Source organism: Sprattus sprattus (assembly GCF_963457725.1).
Source record: "Sprattus sprattus genome assembly, chromosome: 14".
NCBI lineage: Eukaryota > Metazoa > Chordata > Actinopteri > Clupeiformes > Clupeidae > Sprattus > Sprattus sprattus.
The window spans coordinates 15,585,054-15,602,376 of NC_137912.1; the positions used below are offsets into that span (position 1 = coordinate 15,585,054).

The 17,323-nt window shown below is 42.6% G+C and overlaps 2 protein-coding genes across 2 annotated transcripts; both read right to left on the bottom strand.

Annotated features, from left to right (window-relative positions):
• Positions 1-40: 40 nt before the first annotated feature.
• On the bottom strand, positions 41-7,363 carry cax1 (cation/H+ exchanger protein 1; the record flags this gene model as incomplete). Its single annotated transcript, XM_080851695.1, has 20 exons — positions 41-114; positions 333-441; positions 571-649; positions 758-852; positions 1,174-1,298; positions 1,609-1,751; positions 2,090-2,127; positions 2,268-2,386; positions 2,516-2,615; positions 2,708-2,891; positions 3,081-3,222; positions 3,401-3,497; positions 3,598-3,783; positions 4,009-4,167; positions 4,658-4,719; positions 4,827-4,943; positions 5,086-5,194; positions 5,678-5,790; positions 6,132-6,290; positions 7,291-7,363. 20 exons carry the CDS (start codon positions 7,361-7,363, stop codon positions 41-43), a joined length of 2,283 nt encoding a protein of 760 aa, XP_080707821.1.
• A 1,638-nt stretch (positions 7,364-9,001) lies between these two features.
• Positions 9,002-15,005, bottom strand: smo (smoothened, frizzled class receptor). Its single transcript, XM_080851645.1, has 12 exons — positions 14,437-15,005; positions 13,618-13,826; positions 12,869-13,078; positions 12,437-12,609; positions 12,134-12,353; positions 11,836-11,959; positions 11,482-11,574; positions 11,266-11,374; positions 10,797-10,982; positions 10,506-10,654; positions 10,012-10,146; positions 9,002-9,911 (listed from the first exon to the last, which is right to left on the bottom strand). Exons 1-12 carry the CDS (start codon positions 14,699-14,701, stop codon positions 9,271-9,273), a joined length of 2,514 nt encoding a protein of 837 aa, XP_080707771.1. The 5' UTR covers positions 14,702-15,005; the 3' UTR covers positions 9,002-9,270.
• Positions 15,006-17,323: the final 2,318 nt, after the last annotated feature.

The window sequence follows — 17,323 nt, forward strand, 5'->3', positions numbered from 1 at the left end:
AGGGTGACAGGACTGATCAGATCAACGCGTATGATTGCATTCAGCAGCCAACCGGAGAGGGGGCGAAGAAGTATGAAGCCAGTAAGATGAGATAGACCATCACCAGAGCTGAGCCTGTGCACACACACACACAAACACAAAGTAGTAGATGCCTGAATTCAGTCATGGGCCTTAAAGCGAGCACACACGCACACACACTCACACACACAAAATCTGAAACCTTCTGGTCTAAATTTTAAACAGCCTGTGTTCTTAGGCCTCAGTCCAGGGCTGGGCCCCCAGAATTCTTCAGTTTCCCACCTCTCCCCACCCCCACGTTACACAGTACTCACCCTGGAAGTAGTCAGACTTTCCGTCCATGAAGATGTAGTTCACCAATATAACACTAAATATGCTGGCCCACAGGTGCAAGTCGCTGAATATAAGAACAAAGCCAACGTCCTGGGGACATGCCGAGACAGAAATGTTTAGGAGATAAACCTCTACCAAACACCTTCTAATCACTACACGAACATTCAACAAAAGAAAAAGATTCAGGAAAAACTAGTGGGTGGCAAATAAAGCACTTACATAAAAAGCGTTGAATAGGATTAGCAAAGGTATCTGGATCATACAGACTTGCACCGCAATACAGCTTCCTACCTCCAAACTAGATTACAAGACAAAGGAGGCATAATGTTTAGATGACTAACAACAGAAGCATTGAAATAAAAAAATGCCTCAATCATTACAGCCCAAAATGGCATGCTTGCTTTACCTGAGGCTGATGTTATTTTGAAGGGCAAATTGGATTCCATTGACAATCTCTGGGAGTTCTGGAACCATCGCCAGCACAGTAACTCCAATGAAATACTATGAGGGACAAAAAAAAGAGAGTGACCTACTGAATTTCTCACACATTTTCCAATTAGACACTCTCTTAGAGACTCCCAGAGAGTCACTTATTTGTACCAAAGAAGACCATTAATTCTGTTGAACACTAGATAAACGCTCTCAAACTATCAGTGTAAAGTTGTTGCTCCCAGCCACCATTTAGGTCTCACAACAAACCAAGGAGGTACAAAGGGAAAATCCACAGTTGTTCCGTTATCAGTTGATAGTTATACACAGTGCGTGTTTGTTAAAAAAACTAGGTTGGAGGCGTGCTGTGCTGTGCAGTGCTGTGCGGTTCACCTGTGAGACGCTGGAGTGGGAGATGATGGGCCTGATGTTCTCTGTGGTCAGGTCAGCACAGGCAGCCATCAGTATGGTGGCTATGATCAGCACCACCAGCGATCGCAACCTGGACCAGTGGACCACTGCAACAAGCAGATGATAATAATAATTTTTAAAAAATACAACTTTATTTTTATAGCACCTTTAATACAAAACAATACAGCTCAAAGTGCTTTCACATGCACAATATTTAGCTACACAGACACCATCTTACGAGAACAAATACCCGATACAGAGAAAAGTGAAGACACAAAAATTAAAAAAGCAAATAGACAATTAAGGAGATGAATGAACACCAAGGACAACCACACACACACACACACACACACACACAAACACATGTGCGATCAAACCCAACTGTGACAAAGCCCTGTGTTCACTGTAGAGACTGACCATGACCCTGACCATGACCATGACCTTGTCCATTTCCATCACTGATGTGAATATCATAGATATGGGAGTGGGTCTTCAGGGTGAAGATGAGGCCGATGAGGTACGCTGCTGGCAGCAGGACTGAGACCGTGTAAACCAGAGGCCTGAGGGAGCACCAAAGCATGAGCTGTTTACAGAAGGCTTCAGTATATAACTAGCAGAGACATACACTATAAGGCTCCAGTATATAACTAGCAGAGACATACACTATAAGGCTCCAGTATATAACTAGCAGAGAGATACACTATAAGGCTCCAGTATATAACTAGCAGAGACATACACTATAAGGCTCCAGTATATAACTAGCAGAGACATACACTATAAGGCTCCAGTATATAACTAGCAGAGACATACACTATAAGGCTTCAGTATATAACTAGCAGAGACATACACTTTAGGCATGGCGTCATTCCTGCATCAAATCAGAGACTGGGAAACTTACTCAACATGACCGTGAAACAAGGACCAATTGTTTTCAGTCTGTAAAGGGGATAAAAACAACAAAAAAAGAGAGTGTACAACTTAGGCTCACATTCACAAATGTAACATGTCTTCTGAGGAAGTCTAACAGACAGAAGGAAAAAGCTGCACTGAGAACATGAAGTGTCAGTGGTCTATACCAGGTCATAGTGGCAGTTCTTGCAGGAGAAGGGACCGGTGATGTTGCCAGAGGTGATGGAGCAGCCCTCACAAACCAGCCTGCCGTAGGCCTTAGAGAAGAGGGTGGGGGCAAACACACCTGACCGCACACACAGTTTGGTGAGACCATGTTTGTTAAGGTACATATTGGAAAAAAAAGGTTGAAGCGAATGTATGTTTAATGCAAGTTTGTTTGTGTGTGTGTGTGTGTGTGTGTTTGTGTGTTCACCTCCCACGGATATGAAGAGGAGGGCGGAGCCGACCCCGGCAGAGCGGCTGTTGAAGCGCTGCTCTCTGTGCTTCAAGCCCCCGATAATCATGCATATCCCCTGCCGAGAGACACACAGCATCCTAAACCACCTTAAAGGGAACCCGCAAGAATAATTCTGCTAATCCCATTTTCAGAACATTTCCCACTCACAGGGATGAAGAGGATGCAGCCCAGCAGGGTTCCGGTGAGTGCAGCCTTGACAATTTCCTCATAGCACCGATTTCCCTCGTGGTGCCCCTCCAGTAAGGCAGTGATGTAGAAGGTCATCTCCGTGATTGAGCCGAATGTGGCATTCACCACTGCGCCCACTGCAAAGTTACTCTGAGCCGAGATGCTAAAGGACAAAGAGAAACATTCACATTTTTTATCTACCAGATAAATCGCACCCCTTACTCTCTCACTTCCTCGCTTGTCTCTGCGTAAGGCTTCAATCTCATACCTGTACCGACAATCACGTTGATTAGGCTAATTGGCATTAATTATTGTAGCGCCGGAGGGACGGTGGCCAGCACAACATGCTTACCTGGCAATGCCCATACCAATGTAGTAGGATAAAGGTATGATGGAGCTGACAGCTAAGGCAAACTTAGCCTCGGAGCTGACATAATCGCCCTCTCTGTCAACGTAGCCAATCACAATTGTGACTATTACCAGAGGGAGTAGGTCTGAATGGCATTAAGGTTGTCAACCATTAGGGACACTATAACAGGCATTAATGGAGACAGGCCTACAACAATAGCAATCCTACAGTGCTACAGAGGACTTGAGATGATACATTTACTTGAAGATACACAGAAAGACCACAGTAGACAGACAACCCAACAGAGCTTTTTCAAAGGATACTGACAGCGAATACATTGATGCCATCCACTTTGTACTTGTAGTAGTTCCAGTTGAAAGCATGGTAGCAGCACAGCAGCACTTTAGTCTCACAACTTTGCTATAAAAATAAGGAGACAACACTCAGCTCCCTCTCAAAACAAATCTCAGGGGCCATTTTTGATGATAACATTGCCAAAGCAGAGGGAGGAAAATTTTACCTTTTCTAGTTTTCGGACATGGACTTCCTCTGGGGGTATGAGCAGGATGCTCCTCAGGGTCCTAGCATTCATCTTGGCCACAGGGATGGCAAAGACCAGGAGCCAGGCAAGGAAGCAGGCCAGGCAGTGCACCAGAGCCAGCAGAGGAAAGCCCAGTGGCAGCCAGACGTAGGTACTGAACCGGCACTGCCACACAGGGAAGCACACAGCAACAGTTGGGTGGGAACCATTTTGCGTATCCAAGGAGCAGGTAAGAAAGGCTAGAAAATCTTCAGTTATTGTCAACTCTCACTTTTCAATGTAAGCTAATGGTAATGGGATCCATTGACGCAATTAATGGCCAACTTTGAAAGATGAGGAGGTAGCCTGTAGAGGTCATACTCGTACGGCTAAAATGGAACAAAGACTCACCCAGAATCTGGGCTTCTGTGGAAGATGCTGTGGCAGGACAGGGGGTTCAACTGCCACAGAGGAAGAGGATTTCGTCAGAGGTGTCGACTCTGATGAGTCCTCCTCTGGGATGGCTTCGCAGTCAGGAAACTTTAAACATTTTTTTATCAGACTACTCGTCTAGGGGAGGGGGGGTGGGGGGGGGGGGGGGGGGGGTGAGAGAGAGAGAGAGAGACAGTCTGTAAATGGGCTGCATGAAGAAGAAAGAAATGAAAGAAAATGTCTGAATGACAGGGATAGGTTGAAATGTACTGTCTTAGTTAGATGAATATATATATATATACAGGTTCCATTGGCCCAAGTTGGAATACAGCCTCAGATGAGTACATGATACAATATTCACGGTGTGTTATCCTAAAGATCGGTCATAAAAATGAATTGTGCAAACAGGCGTTGTGATTGCACTGAGGCTGCTGTGGCAAAACTGCTCTTGCAACACTGACACAAACATGCCGAAATACAGAAGGCTTTGTGGAGACATAAAGTAGCATACTTCTGTTTTCAATAACATATAAAATGACTGAAACGATACTTTAACAAACACACACAACAAAAACACAATTAAGGTTGAGATGTTTGGGAAAATATGCCATAATGTTTCTCACATTACCTTTTGAATTGCTTTATCAAATGGCCACAGAAAATAGCATGCCAAATTCCAACACAGCTTCCCTGAAACAAGAGATTTTCAAGAGAAGTTAACAGTTTATTCCAGGTTGTAGTATATGCTACGATCAAATCTTCTAAGATCAAAACAATTGATAAAGTATGGCACATACCGTAGGGGACGCCGATGATGCTGATGAACATAAGGCCACAAACAAGAAAGTATGCTAAAGAGATCCACCAGCCAAACAAAAACAAGTATACTATATTTCCAACACTGATAGGAGAGCCTGTGAAAAAGATATCATCCTTAATATTGTAAAAGTTGCGTCTGACTGAACAGATTCAATTGTATGTAAACGGCCATTCAAAGTGAGCACTTGCAAACACAGTGCTGCAGTGTAACATTTGAGGAAAGTTATGGACATTAACCTGTGACTGGCTTGATGAAGCTCAGCTCAGAGTAGAGTTCCTTGACTACATCTGACTGGTCCTCAATGGGTCGCTCGGTCACGTGACTCTTCCACTTCCGAAAACCAAACTGGAAGTGAAGGTACACGATTCAACAACATGCAATGCACAGGTGACTGTACAGCGGTATGTCTTAAAGCAGCAATACGGAGTTCTGTTCCAAAACTAGTAAGCCAACTACCTAAAAGGCATGCAGAATCTTGCAAACACCACCAACAGCCACTCTGACACTGATAGAAGCCTGCCAACACATGAACTGGTGTCTTTTGGCAGTATAGCTGCAATGACATGCGTGTGAAAGCTTTTCTTCCATTCTTGCAGGGTGTTTCAGTTACACAGAACTACATAGGGCATATCTTGGATGGCTAGGTGCACAGGTGCTTATCTACCCTTCACATGACCATATGCTATCAAAATGAATTTGAGGAAGGTACCAAAACTAGTTAAAACCTACAACACCATACCCCAAAAAGTGTTAAATTGTTGAATAGTGTTACTTTAATCGGCATTGAGTATGTGCTTGAGAAAGGTCAGGTCCCTGATCACCGCTCACCCTGTAGTTGTTGGCCTCTTTGTTGGCCTCCACTTCGTTCTCAGCTCGGATGGTGGTCCTGCAGCTGCCCTCCTGCCAGCCATCATCAATGTACCGCGAGTGCAAAGAGCATCCTGTGTAGAACAGTCATTTCAAGTCCACAATAGAGACTTATAGCAGAAGACAGTGTATGTTTAAAGCATAATGAAATGTAACATTTCTGAAGAAAAGCACACACACCACTGACATGTTGTCTGGGTTAAGCAGACCACAAACGAGTATTACGTAGATAATAATTATCTATGGCAATTTAGGACTTAGCTTTCTAGCATTAGAAGAAAGCCAGAAGATTGATTTTCAAATACAGATATGAAGTGGTTTGCCTAGTTCATGGATATATTGGTGGACCTGGACAGAACCCAGGACAGGTCAGTAAAGTTGCTCATTCATGAACAGTTCAGATTATGGTCCTCACCTCGGGGCACTGACAGGCCTTTTGGCGTGTATTGCCCAAACTGATGCGAGGGACTGGGGGAGGGAGTCTCGGTCATGTCCGATTGAATGGCTGGCACGCACAATCGGTCACACAGGGAGCTGCGGTGGTGAGCTTTACACTCAGGGTCCCAGTGGGGATCTGGGGGTGGGGGTGGGGTGGGGTGGGTCACCAAAAGGTTGGGAGGCAAAAACATGGCATCACTGCATTTGGGATTTTCCCATGATCTTTGGGTCACGATCACTTGCTTTCACGGACTGCTAGTTCAGAGTTCCAGTTCTGATTATGTGTAACTAACAAAACTCTCCTGACAGATCACATGCATTGCTGGCCAGAGATGCAAGAGATATTCACCATGAGTGTAAGGGTAAAGGTGGTATGGTTACACATATCAATATACATTGACAACGATTTAGAATCTCATCAGGTATTCAGCACTATTCAGAATAAAATATTCACATCGTGGTTTTTTACTTCATGACTTACTTTGATTCCTCTAAAATCATGTGACGTCAGCGCACAGGCTGATCTCTGAACGTCAAAAAACGAACGAATTACGAACTGTGGTACTGAGGGATAAATGCTGTCGGTGTGACGATGGACAAACATAAACCCATACAACTATTTGAAAACAATGTCCACAGACGACATGCAGACCATAAAGGTAAAACATTTAACCAGCCCAGCGGTTATCATCATCATCATCATCATCATCTTCTTCTCAGTAGCTCCACCAACTCCATTCAGGGCAGCCATTCAACAGCATGGTATTGGCAGTAATAATTAGGTGTTAGTGCAGGTGTCCTCTAATTGACTTAAAGTAAATGACAACCCGCCGTGTAGCAAGCCTCGTCTATCACAAGGGCAACTAACCTTACATGGCGGTTTTTTTCTCTCTTGGATCAACTGCTATATTTTGGGGAGAGGGGGGGATCCAATTTAGAAAGTTAGACTCAATACAACCTCAAAGTGTTTGTGCAAAGTTAAACCAAGGGAAATGTCTTCCAAAAGGGCACCAACAAGATCACCGACACACCTATACTCCAAATAGCTGGTGTCGTTTGTTGTCCGACTGATAAATTGATATTATAGGAAAAAACTACTTCTTAAAAAGTTTAAGGCAGACTTGCTTGAAACTCACCTGAGCCCTCCGTTGTGGTCCTGCGTCTCCAATTTCCTCCATCTCCTGACGCAGTGGATTTGCAATGAGACATTCTGTCTGGTTTGTGAACTTCTACGTTGTGGTATTTAGCAGGCTATGCTGAAACATCTAACGACCCATCCTCACACTCCACTGCACAACCGAAGAACTGCCTTAGCCCAATCTCCACCCTTGTCTGGGTACTTCTCGTCTCCTCGTCTTGCATTATGGGACTTGAAGTCATTCTGACGACAGCTCAAATCATTTAATTTTCTTTCATGGACTTGAACTTTATTCAGTTAATTTCGCAAAACTCACGGGGAATCTGTCGTATTTCCCAACTTGCAATCCAATGCTTAGTGCTCATATGCATAAACTTTCTGTTGTCAGTCTGTGGTATCATCAACCCACGAAAACACACCAGTTTTTCATTTGCAATTAAGTAGGCTTGCACACTGACAAAAAGGATGTTCATGTTTTTACTTTATTGACACACATTTAACAGAAAAAAGCTGCGTGGTTGCTCTCAAATATAATTTTAGATTCCATTGATCAAACTGTAATTAGCACAGCACAACAAATCACATTTAAGATCTCTGTGAAACTCATCTTATGGAATTGGTGTAGGAGTTCTATAGGCTACAGTAGCATGTAGCCTACCTCAGACTGAAGAGGTGCCTATGTGAGGTTTCCTACACCTAACACTGTGTTTCTAAGCATGACATTGCAGATGCCTGGGTGGCTCATCAGGCCAGCATTTCAGCACAGTCTTAACAGAGATTGAACCATTACGGTGTAGCCTGTCATACTAGTATTTACTGTTAGAATATTTCTTTTATCTTTTTTGTACAACAACATCAGATCTTTAAAAATTGTATAATTATTTCAGGATTATGCAAAGTGCTGATACACTGATTGTGAATGTGAGCTTTTAGTTAGTATCTAAAACATAGTGACTTTCAAACTGAATTTGATGGTACCGTCTAAACCTATTATTACCTGAAAGATGTCCTTTTGATGTTTTTTGATTGGAGTTGAAACTGAAGTTATATATAAAAAAAAATGTAAAATAGATCAGGAGCAGATAAGAATGCAGACATGTAATAATCATAGCAATTGCAGCCAACAGAAAACAAGACTACATGAATATGAAACTACACTCTTTCAAAAAACGGCAGCAAAACATTGGCAGCACCAGACAAAACATGCAAGCTGATCATAATTCATGTCCACGTATGCAAGCTGATATACAAAAAAATATATAAAACCTACACTACAATACAAAAATATGCCCTTTACAAACTGTACAAACAACTCTCCATTCAACGGCGTAAAATCATTGTTCAAACATAATGCCATTGACTTTTTAGTATCTTTAAAATATCTTAATGACGCTGAACAGATAAAAAAACTGGTAGATTCTACCTCGCGTATAACAAGGCAAAGGGTTTGTGTGTTCTTGCACCAGGCAACATGAAGTAATAATTAAAAGTTACAAATATCTGGCATCAATAGATATCGATATCATCGATCATTGACAGTATTGCAGTACCAAAATATTGATGGCGCTCACACCAACCACTTTCCTAACAACAGTATTATTGATAGGTCCCTTTTGCTAAAAATATATTTCCTCACAAACAGTTCCAAGGTCCTCCATACCAAACAATGACTGCTTTGAGTCAGAAACAGCACATCTTAGTGCCTCAGGTAATTCACACAAAAATGTCAGCCCAGGAGATAGTTCTGATGCCTCCATAACTCTTGAAGACACTGTTCTTGGACTCCTATTTGCTCACTGGCAAGGGGCTCCTTCGGTTCCACCTTTCTTTATTAGTCTCGATGTAAGGCTGTTTGAGGGTTTGTTTGTCCTCTTCTGATGACTATTGAAAGGGGAAGTCTGTCAGCAAGAAAGCATCCAGCGCTTTTGCAAACAGTCTGTGGAAAAAAAAGAAACAAGACCAATACGAAACTGAAGTCTCAGAAATCTGAGTCCAGATCCAAGAGCTCTGCGTCCATCAAGTTGGTTCTGGAATGAATGGGAGCCACGGCAGTCCTTCTCCCTTGGACCCTTGGCTCCTGGGTTGTCCTTCCGGAGCCCACAGCCATGGGTTCCACCTCCCCAGAGTGGCGGAACACTCCATTCTGAGGCCATGATGGAGGCGAGCGGAAGTGGCTTAGTTCTTCTCGCTGTCTGTCCTGGAGGGACAAAGGGTTTGAGATCAGCTTAAAGCCGCCTTGGCTGCAGCGTTGACTGGAGGGCACGTATCCAGGACCACTGTAACGCTCCTGGTATGATAGGGGACAGGAAGGCCTGGGCTCTGGGAAGGAGCCAGGGAGGACGTTTTCCTCCTCTCGCTGCTGCTGCTTCTGCTGCTCCCAAAGGCTGGCCACGAGGAACCGGTGCCCCGGTAGCTTGGGAAGACGAGGCACCGCGCTGGGGCCAAACTCCCGACGCCGGTACTCCGTTGGAGGAACAGAATCCTCCTCTGGTCTGGCAGGTCGCACCTCCTTCTTTCTCTTACTTCTTTCTTTCTTCTTTTTCTTCTTTCTCTTCATCATCTCTGGTGAAATCTGAGCCTCGACCATCCACAGCTTGTTCCTTTCCTCTGGAGGGGGAACTGTGTCAGGACACATGAACACATTTTGTTAGTGATATATGAGGGAAATTGCTAATGAAAGTGCTGATGAAAAAGGCAGTCTATCACAGTAGACACTCACCAGGTGTACCAGTGGGAGTGACTGAGACGTCCTGTGGTAAAATAGCACCTCTCCGGGTCACCATCGTTTTTACTTGATGGGCCCAAGCTGATGACATTTCCAAAGATGCTTCGTTCAGGTCAAAATTAATACCAGCTGCAAAGATAAAGTTCATGCACAATGAACAGCAGTCTAAAGCTGATAGTAGTATTTCATTCCTATCCAGATCTCTAATGCCTATCATTGTTCCATTAGAAAGGAATTCATACTTCATCTGTGACTAGGTATCAAACAGATGCAGCCTTTGGCAGTGGCAGACATTTCCTGTGCCCATATATTGACAATCCAGGTCCCTCTAATCTAATCATCTGATCAGTTTCTGCATCTGCTGGCAACTTGTCAGACCACCATATAACTCACCCTAGCACCATCCCCAGTAAGATAATACTGTCAGATAGTGGCTGGAAATGAGCCAGACTATTCACGATGCTTCCACCAGAGGGCAGTGTACTTACCAACTGGTCCCTCATGTGATACAGTGTGCATGCTGAACGACAACTCCTTCTCTGGTTCTTTATTGAGCTCTTTTCGTTTGGAAAAGGCCTTGGCTATCATTTTGCTCTTCTTCAGCCTCTTTGGCTCATCATCACTCCGCCCAGTGATCCTGGAACAAACAAGAAATCAACCGTTTTCAAGGTTTCATTGACTGCTGCCATTCCAATTAATTTAAGTAAGAACTAATACAGTTTGCCTGAAATCTTTGCAAGTAGTCATTCCTCAGTACACTTGTGGATATAGCCCCTTACTTGAACCAGGTCCGTTTCCAAATGAGAATCGTCGCCTTGGTCCACACCCAGGTGCTCATGGCTATGCCCGTGCCGAACATGGAGAAGAGGTTGATCTTCTCTACCAGCAGGCTGGGTCTGTTCTTGATAATACACTCTGGGATTTGCTTGTTGGTTTCATGAGCTATTGTCACATTGGCTTCACATCTAGACACAAGACATCACAGATCAAACTTACACATCAGAAAAGGTCATATGGAGATTGTTAAGTTAACATATTATTTAAATATACATGCCACACATGTGTCGGATTAACAACAATGTTGTACGGAAGTTTTTACCTAGAATTAAGTTCTCATGACAACTCTTTACAGAGAACCAAGAAACTTAGACATCACAATCCTTGATAAGTTAAATTACTGTAGCCGTAACCCGTTTTCCCATATCAATTTCTCCTCTGTTGAAAGTAGCTCTCTAATGTAACACTTACAAGACAAATTCTTTGAAACTCCTTTCCCATTCAGCTTGATTGAAAAAGTCATAAAAATGGCAACCGAATGTAATGAGAACAAAACCAAAAGCTAGGAATCCAAAGATACCTGGAATGAGAAAACATATACATATATAAGACATATAAGGAGTCCTAATGCATCTTAAGTGAATAGTATTTCCCAGTGTCTATTTGCACTTCAGTGTGAAGACTCACCAAGTCTCAGCATAGTCTCATTGATTTTACTCGCTGCCTTTTCACTTAAGAGTCCAGGGTGGTTGCTCTTGATCGAAAACAATGTCATGACCCCTGGATAAAAAGAAATGAGAAATGTAAAGAACTCTTAATATCCATGCACTACACGCACATTTGCTTTAAACAAATTACTATATAATAATAATCCTACATTATTAGGCCATCTTCCAGTAAAATATCAAAATATGGCAATGCTTCTCTCAATGAAGCACAGGAATCACAGGGTTAAGTATCAGTACACAATCTATAGAAATATATCTTATGGCCACACAAGTGTCTATGGGTCTATATCGATTTGTTCACATCTAGTCTTACCTCGAATAAGGAAATAGCCACCAATCACGAGGACCAGCCCAATCGGAGCAAGCACAAACCCAGCACGGTATCGATAGTTCTTATAACCCACAAAGCAGATGCCACTGACGGAGTCTCCATCCACCTGCAAAGGATAAACATTGAACATACCGATGCATCAACTACATTCCATCAAGGTCATTTTATTTAGCATATTAATGGAATAATTAATGTCCTTCCTTAGGACCAAACCAGTGAGCTTGGCATTGCTAATTCAATTTTCGAACAAAACAGGAACCTTGCCTCTGAGGTGACATACCTCTGCAATCGCTAGTATAGCCACTGTGAGTATGAAAGGGATGGACCAAGTCAGCAAGTGGAAGTAGGACGTCTTTCCCGACAGAGGCTGATAGGTAGTGCCCAGGGCTTTGAACGAGGTGTGCCAGGCATAAGTGAGCATGACAAACCAGATGACCCCAGACATGAGGGAGTAGTAGACGAGGACAAAGATGATGACACAGGAGAGAGTTTCTGTGGACCTGCAGACAAGAAACACATCTGTGTGTCAGGAATTCTGTCTCGTGCAACGACGTATAAAAAGTCAACAAGCAGGTTGACTTACGAGGGCTCCCCGAGTCGCATGGTATTGTCAATTTTGCACACGATCTCTTTACGTGCTCCGTCCATGAACTGAGCCAGCCAGCCAGTACTGCCGATGAAGAAGCAGGCATTGATGTAGAACAGAATGACAGCAGGGTAGCGGTTGGAATTCTTCCAGTCAGCAAGGAATGTGGCCTGTGAGATGAACGACAGAACAAAACAAAAGAAGACCCCACTGAGAATTAGCGCTCAAGAAGTTCTCATAACTTTTACATTTTTCAATCAAAACAACAATAAAAGGTCAGTTTAGAGCTGGAACAATCTTATTGCCCGTTCTTTGGTCTTTCACTACACCTGCACCACACTGTTCTTTCTCTGTCGGTTTTACAGTATACTGTATCTTCTTGGCCACTGGAGATCATCCAGGGAAGACAGACACACAATAGATGCTCACCAGCGTAAAGAAGGTGCAGAGGAGAGTGATGGAGCCGAAAAAGGCAATGTAGATGTGCATGTCTGAGTGCTCTTCCGCAGTGAAGAGGGGGTTGTCACACTGGATGCCGCAGCCCTCCACGTCTTTGTACCAACTGGCGGGGTTGTCTGTTTTCACCAGGGGAGCCTCGCAATGCCCTGAGGTGTTGAACTTGACTTTCTGTAAGGAGTTCTACGGAAACAAAACAGTGGAGGTAGCAGTCAACGCACAATCACTTGAGATTCTTCAGGTTAGAATTAACTAAAATCAAATATAACATTTAATATTGAACTATTATGAAATATTTAATGTGGTAGTTGTATATAACGTCCATATTTTACCTAGGCACTCCTTTATTTATCAGACTTGGTTAAAATTCCTCAACATATTAAGGATGCAGTCTGCGATTCAGTTTCAGTTCCATGATAGGTTAATATTTGGGCTCAACAGCCAATCAAAAGGCACCCCTCCCTTCCATGCTGCTGAAGCATGTGTTAATTGGCTGGTATTGTCGGTCCGAGACACTATGTTTGTTTCCCATTTAAAGAGCCAGAACTGCGCACAAACACCTGAGTTTTTGGAACACAACCACTGAATGGACAGCTAGAGGACCATGAGGACCAATTCGCTGATTTAAAAAAAAAAAAGTATGGGATCAGAATCATAGACTGCTCCTTTAATTCAAACACAGGTGAGCACAATTAAGAACAGTAGGGCTAGAGCAGTCATACCTCGCATCCTTTGGGGTAGGTCTCTGTTTTGTCACACTTTAGGAAGTTGGGCCAGCCCCTCTCCTTCTCCACAATGCTGCAGGGCTTGCGAGTCTGCTGGCAAAGCATCTGGCTGGGCAGCTCCACCTTTCCATTGTCACATTTGGGCATGTACACGGCACACAGCAGGGGCTGAATGACAGCCCAACAGCGAGGGGCATTGCGCAAACCTGGTGAAGGTACAGTGTCAATCAGAGACCCTCTTGGTAAGTGTCAGGATAACTCATAGGCCTGGGGCAGACACTATCACACAACAGCAGTGCATCTTTTCTGAGGCCACTGTGTTACACGTTTGACGAGGGGGAAACAGGGATGTAATAATAAAACTGAATCAGCAGTGTTATGCTAATGGTTTCTTTGGGTTCTTTGCAAGTGATCTTCCTGGTTTGCTCTGAGATGGTTAGGAAATGGGGGCTGCTTCCACCCCCCACCCACCCTTGATAGAAGGTGTCTGAATATTTTGGTGTGAATGTGTAGGAAATAGATGGAAGACCTGTTAATATGTAGGTGTTGTTAACGATAAAGTGATTTGTGCAAATTGTTCCTAGAATGTTGGTGCGTATTCTCGTCGTTTTTCTAGTCATTTAGGCCTGTAACAAAAGTAACTCCAGTAGTTGACATATTTAGTTCTGTGTGAATTTAACACACAATCGTTTGCGTTTTACTGGTCTCGATTTTTTTTTTTTTTTTTTCAAGTTTTAAAGAGCTAGCCTAAACAAAATGTTTAATCACTGGCATTTTCCTTTAAGTATTGAGAGAAATGTACTGACAAAATCTTACCAGACCACATGGCCAACTTTTCAAAAACTTCCTCTTGAGTTTTTGAGTCTTCGGCCAGGATTAGAGATGTGTGGGTGTATGGCAAAGGTGTGCCAAGACAGGAATTATATTTCAGAACTTCGCAAGTTGTCGTTTTCTTGCAATTGTCGTTTAGAATTGATTCGTTTAGAAAAGCCGTGGCTGCAGGAGTGACCATTACGGAGGCAGCCCAAACGCAAAGCATCCCAAATCCCCCAACAATGGAGTAAAAACCTTGGGAAGACATCTTGGACAATCCAACTGTGTAATATTATATCCACTCTGATTAAAACAAAAAAGGTCCGACAAAGTTAAAAATATGTTCGATGGGTAAAAGTCGAATGAAGATAAACCAGTCGATCAAAGAACCTTTGAAAAGTCATATTTGAGGCAATAAACGTTTATAGCGCAATCCGAAACGTTGTCATGTTGGAGTTCTCTTCGATGCAGCGTTGTATCGCTCATTGTATCTTACATCCAACTTCCACAAAAGTTTCACACAAATGGTTCGACCGTGTTATTCTTCATTAGACTTCAACTTAGTCCTTGTAAGTTTGAACGGATGAATGAGACAAATCAAATGGAGTAAATGCAAAAAAAGATTCACCATCCCCCCACACCGAAGAGGCAGCGAAAAACTCTTGCCATGAAAAGTCTGAAACTCTGTAATATGATCCGCAACCTATGAGTTACATCCCCCCTTAAATGCTCCCCCTCTTCTTTTCTCTCACTTTTCTGCAAAAGGCCATTTGTGAGTTGGTTAACACTCGCTAATAGAGAAAAATCACATAGATGCTGCGCTTCGGCCAGATATCCAACGAGGTATGTTTTCAACCTTGCCCTGAAGTCCGCTACTTTTTTCAGCCCCTCTGGTATGCACATGGAGGGGGAGAGCCAAAATAACAAAAACTGGGCTACCATCCCCCTCTTTAGAGGGAAAAAACTGCCTTACAGGAATACCAAAACAATCTACCTGTGAATTTAGTTGCGTACATCTTCATGCACGAAATTCAAGATGCGTCTTAAACGTTTCCATAATATCTTCATGTTCTATCCCATGGACAATTAATAATTGTAAAACACTATGTGTGGGCTATTACCTAGTCAGTGATCTTAAATGTGTGGCTCTGTCACATGAATATGATCTACATATCGTAGTGATTAGTAAAGCACAAAGATATTTTTCACGTTATCACACAAGCGTCCTCTCAAGAGTGCATATTCATTTATTCATAAACATTCCAAGCCTGCTGATTAGTCCGACGAACTTCTTTTATTGCAATGTATATAAAAGGCTAATTTTTACTTCATATGTCCATGTCGACAAGTGTATTGATGCTGAAAACCAAATTTTTAGTCAAAATAATATGAAAAAATGCCTTGTTTATTTTACATTGGAACAACATAAAATCTGTTTCCTTGGGGACCCTCATAATGGAAATGTACTTCCTCCCTCAAAGTTAAGGTAGTTTAGTGCTTGATTCATCAGTACAACTGTATCTTTGCAATGCATGTTTTTATACTTTCTTGGTTACACATTAATATGTAGGCTACTTTAGAGGTTTTTGTTGTTTGTTTTCATTGTAGACATATTTGCCGTCACAATGAAATCTGTTAATAATTCTCATAACTCTCCTAATGGGACTCTTCAAATAACTCTCCTAAAAAAGTAATAAATTGTCTGAAACTTCAGGAGTGATCAAATGACGATATGCCCAAGCTCAGTTTTCAGTTGCCTGCACTGTAATAGACCATGGTGGCTGGTGGAGTTTACCATTGTTGTAATGCTTCTCAGCACAACGTAAGGCCTCCTTAAAATCCAGGGCAACATGTCTGCCTGGGAATGACTCAGTGAGGCGGACTGGGGAGTGGGGACCACACACACAGCATGCAGGCCCCAAGCAGGAGCAACTGGCCAAAACAGCCTCCCTCCCTCTCTCTCTCTCACTCTGTCTCCTTCTCTCTCTCTCTCTCATTTCCTCCTGCACTGCCTTATTGCTAGAATTGCACATTCAACACTCAGGCAAAGAAAATAACAAAGAAACTCAACATAAAGGAAACACTTTATAACATATTAGTAGAATGCGATTAGCGAAGTCCATAACAACATAAGTAAAAATGGCTGAATAAACAACTGCTGTTTATTGTACTTTTTATATATGACCAATATTAAGGCAATACTTGAGGGAGAGTATTTGGTTAACCAACAGAAGTTCAGCAGTGTCATCTATTGTCTTGTGTGTGTGTGTGTGTGAGAGAGAGAGAGAGAGACTTGGTCATATCATGAACATAAAGTCGATGCATATAAATCTTAGAGGTGCCACGCTTGCCAAACTAAACATGTTGCGCTTAACCGAGGGCCTCGCGGACAATAGACATGTTTATTATTTATCTGGCTTCTGTTGGGAAAGTCTTCTGTGTGACAGAACTGCTGCCGGAGTCTGTACTAAAACTAAAATTAAATGTGTTTACTAGGCTAAGTAAACCCATGGTCCGTAATATGTACTGTACTCAGTTTTCTAGATGACAATTTTCATTTATTGGAAATATACACTATCAAATAAAAAGGAGTTGTGTCAGAGTGGTTGTTTACACACGGTTGTGTTTCATTGACTTTATGGATCTGCAAATGAAAAAAATAGGCTGTGGAGGCTAAAATAATCAATTTTCTGTATCATATCACTTTGAAGAAAACACAACTCACTTTCCACATCAACACAGTCATATCTCAGTCTAAGCTTCTTTATTCTGTGCCATCTTCATCTTCAGTCTTTTAGGATCACAGTGATACTTAACAAACATCAAATACACAAAGTGAAAAATCTACCTGAGACTACATTACCATACCTGAAATGAAAATACAAGAGTA

Coding starts and splice junctions, on each gene's coding strand:
- smo (XM_080851645.1), bottom strand. CDS start 14,701: ATGTCTTCCCAAGGTTTTTACTCCATTGTTGGGGGATTTGGGATGCTT. Junction 11,375..11,481: donor TGAGACTATGCTGAGACTTG/GTGAGTCTTCAC, acceptor TTCTCATTCCAG/GTATCTTTGGATTCCTAGCT. Junction 10,655..10,796: donor TGGAAACGGACCTGGTTCAA/GTAAGGGGCTAT, acceptor TGTTTGTTCCAG/GATCACTGGGCGGAGTGATG.